Source organism: Sitophilus oryzae, unplaced genomic scaffold (genome assembly GCF_002938485.1).
Source record: "Sitophilus oryzae breed Bouriz unplaced genomic scaffold, Soryzae_2.0 scaffold_178_pilon_pilon, whole genome shotgun sequence".
Taxonomy (NCBI): Eukaryota; Metazoa; Arthropoda; class Insecta; order Coleoptera; family Curculionidae; genus Sitophilus; species Sitophilus oryzae.
Window position 1 is genome coordinate 174,341 of NW_022146490.1, and position 16,720 is coordinate 191,060.

The window sequence follows — 16,720 nt, forward strand, 5'->3', positions numbered from 1 at the left end:
ACAATTTTTGTTTATTTTAATTTACAAAGTTTGGATGTGACAGCTTTACATTTCTGAGAGCAACGGCGATTGAACTTGTTTCCATGGCTAAGTGAATTTGTTTAAAAATTATAAGAATTGGCTATAACTCAGTCATTTTTCGAAGAAAACATATTATAGCTTATATCGCTGAAAAGCTTAAAAAATGGCGCTTTTTATGAAGGAATAGCCAACTATGGTTTCCATTTAAAAAACATATGTTTGTGTCATATGTCAAAAATGACAGGCTTTAGAAAAACGAAGGGCACAATCTCATTAAGGATGTGATTATCTACAACTTTTATCTGAAAACGTTTTGCCTAAAATAGATTATAATGGAATTAGGGACAATTTTCAAAATAGCCGAAATTTGATTTTTTCGAAATATCTAGTAAGCCATGCACTTTTCCAGAAATCTGAAAGGCGCATATTTATGACCCCACAAAACTGCAATTCTTTCTCTATTTAACCGACTCTCTATCTCCAGTAGTTTCCGAAATACCCATAGAGAATATCGTAGGAAACTCACCCTGCATATAAAAGCTCAAAGAAAAGACTACAACCATTCGTACCATAAACTTTGGTAAGACTCATATCGGAGATAGAGAATTAACCTGTACTGGCTTTTGTCAAAGCTTTGAGACTGTTTGATGAGTTATAACTGAAGAAAGGGGGATACAATAGATCTATAATGTTGCGGTGATTACCTTGACTGAAGTATGTATTTGGGAAATTTTGGATATTTATACTATATTTTTAATGGTTTAAAACTTAATATTTAAATTGTCTCTCCATCGTTCTTTATTTCATTACATTCAAAAGTGCATACAAAAATATTGTGTTTTTCCAGTATTCTTTCCATGTATAAATGTTATTAAATACCCTGTACATGATACTTAAATATTGCAGAATACAACGTAGTGAGTACAACAAACTAAATTTAAAATTCCGTGGAGTCCATGCATCCATGTTAGTTTATATATTCTGACAGGCCTATGCTTCCCACTAGGCAACCTCTAATTGACATCCCCGTTTATCTTCAGGTTAAAATAACCGGGATATTATCGACGAGTAGCCTTCAGCGGCGGAAGCGAATTTATAACCAGCTGCCGATGCTCCACCGTCGCGTCGGACGACTCGTATTAATCATACATTTTCGTGATAAATTCTGCCACGTTCGGAAGATTCTGGCTCGGTGAGCATTTTCGAATTAAAAATAGAGATTTATGAAGGTCGGCGGTCCGGATCGGCTCGCTAGGTTACACACGGCCACCGGAAAATCCGGAAAACTTTGACCCAGGTCGCGCCGACATCAAAAAGTTACTATATATTTTGCGCGATCGATATAGGGTCGTGTGTGTCTATGTATGTATATGCCACGCTAAAGCTCTTTGCTGTGCTTTGACCGAAAAGTAAACACGTAAAGTAGAGGGTGCATTGTACCGCTAATTTTATTAGAGATGTGGATTTTGTGGAGGAGCTATGTTGTTTAAGCGACCATAGTTTAATATACAGTTAAATTCTGATGTATTATTGGCAAGTTTTATCAGCGCTATTATGCAGGGTGGGTCTTAAATAAGTGCAAATATTTTTACGGGTAGTATATTTCGACCCCAGAAACACGATTATGAGTTTTTTTTTCACGAAAAGAACTTTTGAAAGATTCGTATTTTTAAAGAATTTTTTTATAATTTTTTTAAGTTTTTAGTTAAAAATATAATTTGTTGATAATAGGGCAACATAGGTAGGTTTTAAATTTACCAGAATGAAAATCCAGAAAAGAATCAGTGGTTCTCAAAATTTTAGAAAAAAATAATATTTTTTTTTTGGGAATTTTCAATGTAAAATATCTCGGTTATTTTAGATTTATTTGAAAAACGGTAAAGAGAAAATATGTTTCTTTTATCGAGATCTACCAGCCCTGAAAATATTCGCACTTATTTAATCACGACTCACCCTGTATATTTGTTACTTTAAAAGCCAGAAATGGATGTTAAAATACCAGTTGAAGTACAGGGTATCCTTCAGAAGGTTCTTGAGTTCCAAGTGGAAGACTCGTTAGAAGATTCATTTATTGAAAATATCAAGACTGGATTTCTGATCTCCTGCTTGAGTAGGAGAACAGAAGTAGCAGTTTTTTGTTCCAAAAAAAATACTCAACATTTTCTGGAAGTAAAATTTTTGGGTTGCTATAAATAAAATAAAAATTGTGATAATATTTTTTTATCTTTTGTATCTTTGAATAAGAAGACTAAGGAAGGAGCATATCAAAAATCTTAGGTCCACCGCGATGGGCCTCAAATATGGCCGAATTAAATTCCGGTTTATCAGTGCCATTCCAATTTTATTTAAAAAATGTAAAACTATGATGTAGGGTAGACGTGGGGTAGACTCAATAATTTTATTTTTAATTTACGTTGTGAATAAATGTTGGTAGTTATTAAAATTGTTATAAAAATATAAAATTCTAATAAAAATAGGTAAGTTATAATAATTATTTATAACCATAAACATCCGATACGCTACTGAAGCAGGTAAGTCAAATTGACGTATCTAAATTCTTTGACATCTAATCTTTGATAAGTAGTAAATAAAAGCAAAAATGCAAGAAAAAATATACTAGCGAAAAAAGTTGTTCCATTATTTTACTCGATTTTTGCCGAGATCTACCGCACGCTACAAAACCAACTATTTTAGAGTCTTTTTCGATAAATCGCGATAGTGTCACTGTTAATTTAAGTTCGGCCACAATTTCCATCTAGATTTACTATCTTTATACAACTATCAGTAGTAGAATAAATAATAAATAACATAAAATAAGCTCCGTAAAGATCGACAAATCCACAAAATTTCAAATTAAATTCAAATGTGTCAAATGAATCGTCAAACAGAACTGTCAAGGATCCCCACCCTAGAGTCCTTTTTCCGCCCACCATGGCATGAGTACATGGATAGCATTATGCTCCTTCTTTAGTCTTCTTATTCAAAGTTTTGTATAAAAATAGAAATAATCCTCCTTACAAAAAATAAACCTTTTTTTACAACAGGTATATCTATTACAAAAAATACTCTTCTAATCTTCTTTATCGCATTTAGTTTTCATGCTATTACTTTGACTTGTAATCCTCTTATCCTAGTTCAAATATACTTAAGAATGTTCCAATAGAATTAAAGAAAAAAAGTGTATCAAATAAATAAATGCATGTAGTTAAATATTTATATAAACTTGTAGTTATTAAGTAATAAATGATTTTTCTATTTTAATTTAAATTTCATATAAAGTAATCGCAAAACAATTTCTGTGAGGGCACGTGATCAAGGCACGTGATCAACTTTGAGTGATGACGACAGCGTTGCCAGATTATGATGGATTTATGAGATAATTTTAATGTAAAATTGGAAAAACTATATTTATTATATAATTTTGTAAGATTTTTACGTTTTATTTTTAATTTAATAATTAATATTTTATTAATTTATTTATTTATTAACAGTAATCAGTAACACTCGCAGTAGAAATATATTTAAATTTAAGGCAGCAGTAACTCGCTACAAATCAAAATAAGTAGAAATAACTTTAAAAGTGGTATAATGTGCTTACCGAGGTGCTTACCAATCAAACTTACTTCTATGACTGCAGTCAAGGGTAATAAAGGAGATCTATTGTCACGTTCTCGTTCAAAATAGTTTATCAGGAAAGCTACAAGCTCTTTGCTTCGCCTGTTTCAATGCTTCGGCATATTTTCAACACACAATTTCAAGAAATGCAATACAAAAACTCGAAAATTTAGTTCTTAAAAGTTAATTGTTTGTGCCTCAAAGTACAATTTAAAAAAACTATTAAAATCGGCGAAAAACGAGAATTACTCCCAAAAATGCAACAACACGGTATTATAGGTACAAAATAATGACTGACATTATGATAATTGTCAAATAATAAACGACAACGTTGCTGGCGCAATGTGACCAACACGGCGATAATAAAAATCGTTTTAAACTAATTTTTGCAGCTTCAATCTAAATAAAATATCTGTTACAATCATTTGCTTTATAAAGTAAAATGAAGAGCTGCGTATTTTAAATTATACAAAAAATGTTTACGTTTTTGCCAAAATTTCATTTAGTCAGGTTTATAGGCTTTAGTGTCAATTTCGATATGATTGATGACGTGCATCGTAAAATGTTTTGCGATTACTTTAGCTACATAACTTTTGTGTCTACGATAGTCATTTCTTTTGAAACTGAGTTAAATATGAGTAACGTAATAAAATACTTAATAGCGATATATTAGTATGTAACATTCAAACCGAAAACCGTACAGAACAGGTACTCTACCTAAGCATAATAAATGGTATGTAAATAGACTAAACGGTAAGCCATAAATATTGACCCTTGTATTCTGTTCTTCCAGTCCGGATTGAGCCGAAATCCATCTAAATCTTCGTTTTCCGCAATATACGATAGATAAGAAAATTACAGACATGAACTGGCCGGTATTTGCTGCTTTGGGGGTTTCGGGGGGTGGGGGTGAATGTTGGAATTAATCAATAAGTCCGCCGCTGAACTAAAGTAGCCTTTAATTAGCGGTTCCGTTTATCTTTCGAATATCCACGAGCAGCGGTGTGGTTTGGCGAGGTCAGGGGCATGGAAGGGTGAAATATTGTTTGTGTTACCTTTATTAAACATCCCTCGTTCCAAAACTATTAAGCTGCGTGTATTGTGTAAACTTTAGCTATCTTCTTCATATTTCTAAAAATATAAGATTTGCAAATATTTTCCATGCAATGGCTTACCCTAAATATACAGACCGGACCACCGTAGTAGTAACATAGGCAGAACCGGACAAATTAGCGTATACCCGTCCGCCGGATAAAAAGCAGCAGGCGAAAAAATGCGATAAAATAAAAATAGGTAGATATGTGATAAGAATGTTACAGAATTTTTATTTATTCGTGTTCTAATAGCCAAAACGAATACATAGATTCTCGCGACAGTTCTAGTGTAAAATCTACTTTTCAAGTAAAATAATCGATGTTTACGAAGTGCGTGAGAAAATTGTAAAATAGTATTTCCAAAATAAGTCTTATCGGAATATACAAACAATTTTTCCACAAACTTTTATAAACAGGCCAATTCCATCTTTACCTACTATATCAAGAGTTATTAATAATTTTGAAACACATGGGTGCGTGCTCCCACAAAAACACAAAAAGCCTGATGTGTTGATTAATGAAGAACAGGAGTTAATGCAAGTGTTCATTTGTGCTACCGCGGATCAAAATCCCACGTGTTCAAGTAATCAAATTGCTGAGGTGGTTGCCCTGCCCACAATGCCCATATTGTTCAAGAATATTTGAACTTTTTGAACTAAATACTTTTCCCAACCGTTTAATTAGTGGACATGGAACTATTTTGTGGCCTGCTAGATCACCAAATCTTTCTCCCAATGATTTATTTTTGTGGGGTTATGTAAAATCCAAAGTGTATGGTCATAATAGGGCTAATAATCTAAACGAGCTTCAAGTAAAAATTCGAGAGGCTTTCCAAACTATTAGCCCTAATATGTTAGCCAATGTCAAACGGGGATTTTACGACCGCCTAGGCTTCTGTCTAGCACAATAAGATGGTCTTTTTGAACACTTGTTATAACTTTTTTTTATTTAGAGTAATATTTTAATTTTTTTGGGGGTTTAGAGAATTTATTTATTTTTAGTTTTGGCTTGTAAACACACTCAAATAATAAATATTTAAGTATTTTTATTTTAAATGTTACCTTAAGTGAAGGTAAACACTTAAAATGAAAATAACAAATACTCGGCACTCCTCGCGTCGTATTCCTAGTCTGTCACGACCGACTCGTCCAAGCACAACTGCAACTGCGTACTGCCTGACCAGCCGGCAGTGAATCTCGAGTAGGAACGCAAATCGGGTAAACCTAAATTCGTCCGACAACTTGCTATGTTACTAGTAGCCTGGTCTTCTCTGTATATGGTACTATGAACCTAGCACCTTAGAATAAATTTTGATACTCTTAAAACATTTTTGCTCATTTTGTTGAAGAATTAAAACTCGCAAGTGTACAATTTTTAATAAAGTGTCTCTAATTTTTAAAATATATCTCCAAATGTGAGCTCTTAATTTTAACAGGAAGGTCCCCCGCTTTTCAGTTTTTTGTATTTTTTTCCTTTATTTTATTAGAAGAAAAATTGCATATCTCGGATACTATTTGGAAAAAATTTATTTTTCTTATGAATTTTATAACTCGTTAACAAAAAAGTATTATGATACGCGCATCTCACGGTTTTATAGGGAATTCACTGCTCTACAAAAAAATGATCTCTTATGATTAATCGATTAAATTAACCGTTTAAAAGATATTCATCGTCAAACTTCAATGCACAATAATTTTAACATTTTTTGATTAATACTTCCAAGAATTCCAGTTTATATGAGTTTTTTTTGTTTAAACTTTTTGATATTTTTTTCTTCTAGATAGATACTTTTTATATTAAATTTGTCACAAAAGTGTTATTTAAGGTCCATTCAGTACAGTCCGGCGAAAGCTCTCATATATTTACCCATACTGTGAAAAAATACTTACTAGAAATGCCTAAAATTGTAACTATTTCTTCAAGTAGCCGATCATGCAGATTTCTGTTCCTATATTGTGGCAATTTTGCGTTCCACAAACAACGACGCTCTCAGCCTGAATGTACCTTTTACTCGAAATTTAATGAATCATTGACTCTAAGTTAGAAAAAAAACATGCTTAGGACTAAAAAAACTCCTTTGTTCATACAAAGTGAAATTTGTACAAATTTTCCCTAAACTCTTAAAATAAATTGGAATTGTACGAATTGCATTCACGTTCCAGAATGAATTTTAAATGAAATAAAGACACAAAAGTTTCACTGAGAACCTCGATATTATTGGAATAAATTAGTGGTTTCTATTAACGTAGGAGTGTGTTTCTTTAATTTCAATGTAAGCATTCAGAACGTCTAAATTAGTGGTAGTCATTTCAATCAGTAGAAAAAGTTGTCAAACTTATAACTTTTTCAGTAATTATACTTCAAAATTTGCAAGAAATGTAATTTTGGCCTTAGAGATTATTTTCCGTCAAGAGATTATCTTCCGTGAAGAGAAATTGTGGTTAGAAATCAAAAGTTTATTGTTTTATAAGCTAAATATATGGCTTTCTCTACAGAAGTTGTAACTGACTACCTCAACTGTTGCTAGGATATCCTGTTAATTTCAATTGTATTTTTAGATATAATGTGAATGATCGTAAACTAAAAAGTATAAAATGTAATTGAAACCACGAATTTATTCCACTAATTGGTAGGTTCTGAATGAAGCTTTATGTTTATTAAGTTTTGTTTTAAAAAATTGTGAAATTAAAAACTTCTCAAAATCTTCGGAGCAAAATAAGCTGTACGACCTTTATAGGTGATATCGACTAAGACCGTAAGAATTCGATTAAGTTTAAAGTAGCCTTTCTTTCGAAAAAATATTTCGAACGCGCACACATCGAGAGAACGAGTGAGCGAGAACGAGAGGTCGATTCGACTCTGGAGAATATGTGAGTGAAAGCCGGTAATTTCATTTTGCGGTGAGGTAATTTTTCCGACGGCGGCGCCCACTAATGGATTGGATCGGCAAATAAACTAAGTAACAGAGTTTTCCAGCTAGTTTTACCTCGGAATTTCCACAGTGAGAAACTAGTTTAGAGCCATTATCGAGTTTTCTTCGTGACGCCCCCAATATCTCGAACCTCCTCCCGCTCTCCGACGTATTTTTATCATTTATTATTTAAGCGGACCGGGAAACTGTTATGTTATGCCTTCGGAAAATTGCTTTATACGGTGTTTAGGTCGCGCCACAGGTAATATAATGCTGCTTAAAAGATACTAAGGATGAATATTTAGGTAGGAAAAACAGTTCGGTTAGAAATACGTTCCAGACTGAATTTTAAATAAATTAAAGGCAGTAAAGTTTCATTCAGAACCTCGAAATTATTGGAATAAATTAGGGGTTTCTATTAACGTATTAGTTTTTTTCCTCTAATTTCATTAAAACGTCATTCAAAACGTCAAAATTAGTGGTAGTAATTTTCAGTCAATAGGCTTCATTTAGAACCTCGCAATTAGTGGAATAAATTAGTGGTTTCAATTAGCGTAAAAGTTTGTTTCTTTAATTTCAATGTAAGCATTCATAACGTCAAAACTAGTCGTAGACATTTTCAATTAGTAGAAAAAGTTATCAAACTTTTAACTTTTCCACTAATTATACTTCAAAATTTGCGAGAAATGTCATTTTGACCTTTGATTATCATCCGTCAAGAGAAATTGTGGTTAGAAATCAAAAGTTGATTGTTTTATAAGCTAAATATTAGGGTTTCTCTATGGATGCAACTGACTAACGCAAGCTGTTGTTATATTCCATTAATTTTAATTGAGTTTTTTAAACATTATGAATGATCGTAAACTAAAAAGTATAAAGTGTAATTGAAACCACTAATTTATTCCACTGATTGCGAGGTTGTGAAGGTACATACTTCAAAATTTGCAAGTAATATTATTTTGACCTATGATTATCACCCGTCAAGAGAAGTTGTGGTTAGAAATAAAATGTTTATTGTTTTATAAGCTACTTAATTATTAGGCTTTCTCTACTGATAGAACTGACTAATTAATTTTCTAAATTTTAAGAAATATTGTAACAATTAGCTTTCAAAACTAATTTTTTCTATATAGTTACGCTAGCATCTCATTTATTTCTAGGTATTATCCACTTCCTTCAGAATATTTTGTAACTCATATACTAATTGTAACCATACTTCTCATACATAATTTGTATTTTTATATACATTTTATGTTCACGAGATCAGCAAAAGATGTCCAAAAAGATATTTATTTCATAATTCATCATTATCTGGTACCCGTTTCATTCATAAAAGTGTTAAAATCTTTGAATAAGAAGACTAAGGAAGGAGCATAATGCTATCCATGTATTCATGCATGGTGGGCGGAAAAGCCACCATAAAAGCTCTCTAGGGTGGGGATCCTTGACAGTTCTGTTTGACGATTCATTTGACACATTTGAATTTGATTTGAAATTTTGTGGATTTGTCAGTCTTTACGGAGCTTGGAAGAACATTGGTGGAGTCAGTTCTTTGCTATGGTTCAGAGCTATGGACTCTGAGTGCAGACGCGAAACGCAAAATCGAAGTTGTTGAAATGGACTACCTTAGAAGAAGCGCAGGTATATCAAGCCAATGGAAAAAAAGACAAACATCGAGGTCAGGCGTATCATGAATGCATCGGAGGAGACAGTACTGGATCGAATCGAAAAATCCAGCTTAAAATGGTTTGGACACGTTCTGCGTATGCCGGAGAACAGGTGGCCAAAAAGAGTTTTTCAGTGGGCTCCCCAGGGCAGAAGAAAGAGAGGTAGACCTAGAAAATCCTGGAACGGAACGGTTACGGAAGCAATGGAAGCTCGTAACCTAGAAGCTGATGACGCTCTAAATCGAGATGTGTGGCGTAGGGTAACGGAAAGGCAGCAATAGGCTGTAGTTGGAAATGAGTATTAAATACTTAAACCAAATCCCATTTATATTATATTATATACATTTTATGTTCACGAGATCAGCAAAAGATGCCCAAAAAGATATTTATTTCATAATTCATCATTATTTGGTACCCGTTTCATTCATAAAAGTGTTAAAATAATTATTTTTGTATCCTGAGTAGATATCAGCAACTAATCTATAAAATTCTCAATAAAACTTCATTTAATTGTAAAAATTAGAACACGAATTTCACTCTTAACTAAAAATATCGTGTTAGTACTTTTAAATATTACAAACATATAACACCATCGTTTGTTACAGAGAGATTCAAAGGAATTTGTTTATTACTATAATATTTAAAATTACGCAGTGGATTCCATATTTTTATTTAAAAACGAATTTTATGTTGCCGTTTTTATATTTAACTCGTTTGTTAAAAATTCTAAAAATAACTATAATTCTCTACAAAAGTAGAAAGAGTTTTAGCAATATTTTTGGAGTAGTATTTTATAGCATTAATGCTTTCAATGAATGTTTTATATGTTTTTATAAAAACTCATTTGGTTTATTCTAAATAATGTTTCTTTTTTGCAGGGGGCCTATTTTTAAAATAAAAAATTTTGTGTTTCGGAAATGAAGTAGAAACCTAAAAAAAAATTATAATTATTTTAAATGCCAGTGCATTAGAATTTAAACAAAAACCAAATTTACAGTTCTAGTACAATATATTTTCATACCATCATCACTTTCAGATTATTCAACCATTACCAATTATGGTGTAGCCTCCCTCACATACTCTCTTTGTAGTTGGGCCTATTGTTGGCTATGCGAGCCCAAGTTATCACTGCTAATTTCCTAATATCATGGTCCCATCTCAGGTTCGGTCTTCTTCTAGGTCTATAATTTCTCGTGGGTAGCATACTGTAATTCTTATGGTCCATCTATTGTCCGTTCTTCTTGCCAGGTGTCCAGCCCATTGACATTTGATGGATTTGACTCTAGTGAGGGATTTGACTCTTTCTTGTGTTACCTGGGTCCTTTGTCGTATTCACTTTATTCTTTTACGGTCTCTCTTGGTTATTGCCAGCATATTTAGGTCCATTGAGCGTTGTGCGACCTAAAGTTTCCTTATAATGTCCGTTTTAAGTGTTCAGGTTTCACATGCATAGACCATGACTCGTAGTATACATTGGTCGAATGTTTTCTTCTTTAAATAGTGTGAACTTCTAGAATGACACTTTATATAGAATGCCACTCAAGAATATTTTCATATATTATATGACAATTTTGTTTTACTTAATAAGAACTCTGTTTTGTAGTGTTTGAAAAATTAAAGAAGTGATAGTCCTACATTACTAACATCATCTACAGATGTCAGTACTGCTAATGCATTTATTTATATCCAATTGATTAGAAAAACCACTCTTAATTTTAGTTTAGATACTCCTGGTTCTTTCATCGTAAGTTCTGCATTGCTAAAATCTACTTTGTGGTCTGTGATCAAAAACAGAGATAAACTGACAAGAAAAATTAAATAAATTATAGACCTCGAAAATACTAATAAACAAGAAAAAGTAAAGTCGAAAATTACAGAGTAGCGTGGCTAATTTTAGGAGAAAAAAAAAACGAAAAAAGACGACCATTAGGTCTATATAAACCGACAAAGAATCCAAACGTTCCATCTACTGTTACGATCAGATTCCAGCCTGGAAAACTAGTCTGGCTCAATTATTGAGGATTCTAGAATTTTATAAGGCGGTATTTTACCTCGACCTCAAGGCGAATCTATATTATTTATTAACAATAGCCGCAAATTTCTATTGTAAATCTTCCAGCTTTTACGCTATCCTAGTTAAGGAATGTTCGTTGTAAACATATATTTTTCTGTTTGCTGTAATAATAAAATTTGGCGATATGTTTAGTAACTGAAATTGTTACAAAGGAATAATAATGCTTGCTGCTAGTTTTTCTTATGCTTAGATTTGATTAAAATTTACCCCACTTTAATCTTACCGTTTGTGAAATATTTACGATTTTCTGAAAATGCCATAGACTTAAAATAAAAATATAGACTACATATTTACATCTCAACGCGGACAGACAATATTTTTTGTACACATGTTTACTTCTGGGTACAGTCGACCGAGCCTTCCTCATCCAGCCTATGTTGTCACGTCTTTAATATTATCAATATTTTTTTTCTTGTTATACACATATATTGAGATATTAATACTACAGTTTAATAAAGTAGGTTTTAATATTCCAGAGATGTATTAAATAGTCCTTATACTACTAAATTATAAGTCGGATACTGTTTAAAAAGGATAAGTTCTTTACAATATGACAACACCGATTAGAGGCGAGGGAGCCTATTCATTCATTTATTACCTTGTAGTACGTGTCGCACGTGTGCGGTAAAGCTTTGTTGCCGCTATCTCCCCGGCTGTATTAACGCATTTTCTTAGCTTGTAGTGCTTAAGTGTTTATTTTATTGACTTTTTCTGTTCAAGAACTATAAAATATGGTTCGCCAGTGCCAAATTTGCAAGAAATTTGACTTAAATAATCCATTTAAGTCTTGAAACGACTTTTGACCGGTAGGCAACTCTCAATTTACCCATTGGGAGTCAGTGGCGTTGTTGTAGAAAGGCGCTTATTTAGATAATATTTTAGTAAAATGTAAAATCTGAATTTTTTCTCTTACATTACATTATTTACTTACTTACATTGTAACAAAATCATAATTATAACCCTGTTAATAATTAATAATGTTTTTATTAAAAATATATTCCGGTTTATTCTAAAATTATCTTCAGAATCTAAAATAACATACAAGAATTTTAAAATGATATTACATTATGAAACAATATTTTTTAATATACCGGGTCGTCTCAAAAGTGGCTCAACCCTATAACTTTTTTTATTTCTTCAGATAAAAAAACAGATTTGTATATTAGTAGGTATATGACATAAATTAGGATTTATTGACCTATGCAATTGTTTTTGGTCTCTTCCTGTTTCACCGAAATGATTACATCTTTTGATTTTTAAAGGCACCCTCGGTATATTGCTACTTTATTCGATAAAAAATGACACTCTGAATAGAATGACATATCATATGTCAACTTTTGACATTGTCGCTTAAAAACATATCCTATTTTAAATTTCAATCCAGTTTTTTTCAATCCACTAAGTTTTAATCAAGGAGCCTTGGAAAAATAGTTTTGATCGTCTAATAGGTTTCGTGTCTTGTCTAGGCCGGTTAACAGATGTACAAATCGTATTTTTAATCATACATATGCAAATTTTTTCAAATGGAACAAGGGTGACTCATTAGCATATTTGGAAAAAGCATTTTTTTATGAATATATTGATACCACACACTTGGTATTTCGAGTCAAATTGTCGTTATGAACCGCGTTTTACAATTACAATTAAACCATATGCGAAAATGTCAAAAGTTGACATATGATATGTCATTCTATTCAGAGTGTCATTTTCTATCGAATAAAGTAGAAATATACGGAGGGTGCCGTTTAAAAATAAAAAGTTATAGTCATTTCCGGTTAAAAAGGAAGTGACCAAAAACAATTGAATGCGTCAATCAATCCTAATTTATTTCATATACTAACATACTAAATCTTGTTTTTTTATTTGAAAATATAAAAAAATTATGGGGGATGAGCCACTTTTGAGACGCACCTGGTATAATAAAGACAGTACCGAGTTAAATAAATGTAGTTTTTATTTTATCACCTTCCTTGCTTTAATGGAACAGATTTATGTTTTCTCTAATTTACATAATAAGACATCACTTAACCAGAAACAAAATTACAACAATCATATTTTTTTTTCTCTCCCTGTCGCCGATTCTATTATATCTGTGGAATAGATCCTGTTTTGATTAATATTAGGGGTTGTAAATGTTTGACTAAAATTAATAATTTATTATTAATTTCAAAAATTACCTAATTTCAATTATAAAATTTCTTCTATAACGTGTATTTTATTATTTTTATCCTTTTTGGACTCTAAATTGTTTTTTCTAAACTTATATTTAAAAAACCTGTCCTAAATCTTAATAAAATATAAAAAAGTTTAAATACGATATATTTTTAATTTAATTATAGCTTCATTAAAATAAAAAAATTACCCGGCTATGATACGGAGAGTTCAGGTGTACTTGAGAAACGAAAGACAGTGTTGTGTTTCTCGGCAGAGTCGTCAGGGAACGACCGTTACGACAGAGACAACCTATCTATCACTCGTGTCGCACTCGTTATAACCTAAAACAATAACACAACAATAACAAGACAATAGCTGGAACATGCGGTGTCTGACCGCATGTTCCAGCTATTTATGAATGAGATGCTCAGTCTATATTTTATTTTAAGTCTATGGAAAATGCAGTAAAAATAATTTTAATGCTTCATTTCTCTAGGCATAGTTTTTAAAACCAAATATTGTACTGAGGTTTTCCTGTTTACTAAATTTTGTGTTGCAATAATAAAATTATACTACCTTATACAGAGTGTCTAAAAATTTATCACAATTTCTAAAATCTAATCGTGTGGCTACAATACTCTGTATCAAATGAGGTGAATAAGCCTGTTAACTATTAAATTTACAAAAATTTTAACTGAGACATTAAATTTACGATTTGTTTCAGGTGGATACTACCTAATAGAAAGAAAATCTTTAAAACTTCAAGTTATAGTGTTGAACACAAATTTAATGAGAAGACCGGAAGACGATGAAGATGCAACGGCGCAATGGGTTTGGCTAGAGAAAAAATTGACCGAAATGAAGAACAAAACAGTAAGTATTAATATAATAATAACATTTTACTTTATCTAGTTACATATTAGAGACGACGAGTCTTAAAAGCTCAGCCCGATCCTGTCGTGTTAAGCCACACTCAAAATTCCACATGTGCTTTGATTAAGGCTTGATTAAGATGCAGAGCTTCAGCATTTGCCATAAAATAGCGAGCAATTTGTTACAAAACCATATAAATTATATATCACTGTAATCACAAAATTTCAATCTATTTCCCTATTGTAACGGAATTTTAAATCATGTCTTTCTTTTAGAGAAACTTTAGACCAAACATAATAAGGTACATTTTGTTGATGTTTGATCATCAAAATCTTAAAATGAAGAAGTTATCTAAAAATGACCAAGAAAACTTTATTTTGAAATCTAATCCTACCGCATTAGTAGAACACAAATTAGAGACAGGCCATAACTTCGATTTTGACAATACCACTATTTTACAAACACAATCTAATTATAAGAAAATATTGTTTGCAGAGATGATAGAAATCCAAAAAAACAAAAATTGCGTTAATAAAAGAACAGACGTAGAAAACCTGAGTACAGCATATTTTAATATTCTTTCTATTCTAAAAATTAAATAATATAACTTCAAAATAATGGTATAAAAATCCAAGTAATATTTTTATGTTAATATTTCTTTTTTCAACTGTTCTTTATATCCAGGTAAAAATTATACGAGCCCTAACAACTATATGTTGGGATAAGGTCATATTTTGGAATTATTGCCCTGGTTTTTCAAAATGACTAAAAAATATATGTTTAATTTTTTAAATATAAACATAGCCATATATCCTAAACAACTTGACAATATTTTTATGAATTTACAAATCAATCCATATTTACAGTAGCGGATTTTGTTCATAAAAGGACAAATTTGCTGACAACTAAATGTTGGGACAAGTATTTTTAAATAATTAATATCATCATAGGCGGCTTTGCTATAAACGTCACAAATGTCGCAAACTGTTTACTTCAGCATTGACAGTTTGTAAGTGAGTCGATACTTTGAGTAGTGAGATTTACTGTAAGTAATTTTATTTTTTTTAATTTTCAATTTTGTTAATCTAATTCAAAGTAATGGTCCGTGGAAAAGCTACAAATCAAAAACTACGCGAAATTATCATTCGTCAATACAGTACGGGAAAAACAATTCGAAAAATTTCTGATGATTTAAGTATTCCAAAAACCACGGTCTTTAATATAATAAAAAAAATACGGCGAATGTAGACATTAGAGGTAAAAGTTCGGGAAGGCCAAAAGTTGTATCTCAGAGAGATTTACGAAATTTAGTATAAGTTTGCAAGTCTGCGAGAAGAAGTACTCTTCACGAAGTAACAGTTAAATGGAATACTGTAATTGGTTTAAATATATCAAGAGAATGTTGCCGAAAATATATCCATAAATGCGGTCTGGGGTTTTACAAGCAAAATAAAAACACTAAATCACCACAATACACCAAAACACTTTTACTTTTACACTGGACGCGCGTTTCGCTAACCATGTTAGCATCATCAGCAGATGATTATAAACTAAAGTACAATCTACAAGTTGAGCGTTTATATATTATAGTTTTACAAGGTAAACTTTTTTTTGTGTGGATAATCAATTACCTGAAGATTATTGATACAAATTCTTATTTAGGCCAAAGAAAAACCGCTACTGACAGAAATTCAAAAGAAAAATCGCTACAATTGGGCAAAACCTAAATTATCGTGGACACAAAATGATTGGAATAAGGTCATATTTAGCGATGAGTCTAAATTTGATGTTTGCGTTGGAGATCATTGAAAACGAATAATACTAAATAAATCAGAAGCCTTTCATGAAGATTCTTAAAGAGGGTTGTTAAATTTCCTAAGTTAATTATGGTTTGGGGTTACATGTCAGCAAGAGGTTTGGGCAAATTAAATTTTATAGATGGTACTATTAACGCCCAAAAATATCAACATATACTTGAGACCTCACTTTACCTAGTGCTCAAGAATTGTTTCCAAACGAAGACTATATTTTCCAACAAGATGGAGCATCGTGCCATTCAGCAAAATTAACTAAAAATTGGTCCGGTAATAATAATATAAAAGTTCTATCCCATCCTGCAAGTAGTCCGGACTTCAATGCTATAGAAACTGTGTGGCATAAATGAAGCAATATTTAAGAAACCACCCTCAACGAACAATTTTTGATTTACGGACAAAACTGCAGGAAATTTGAGATAATTTTTCTCCTCAAATGTGCCAATCTTTGTAAATACAATGCCATTAAAAGTTCAGGCAGTTGTTAAGGCGAAAGG

At 31.7% G+C, this 16,720-nt stretch overlaps 1 protein-coding gene across 1 annotated transcript in view; it reads left to right on the top strand.

Moving 5' to 3' along the window:
- Positions 1–16,720, top strand: part of LOC115882617 (acid sphingomyelinase-like phosphodiesterase 3b) — a 185,960-nt gene that overhangs the window by 72,291 nt on the left and 96,949 nt on the right. Inside the window, exon 4 of the mRNA XM_030900810.1 lies at positions 14,261–14,413. Coding sequence (XP_030756670.1) covers positions 14,261–14,413 — 153 coding nt within the window. The remainder of the gene's footprint in view (positions 1–14,260; positions 14,414–16,720) is intronic.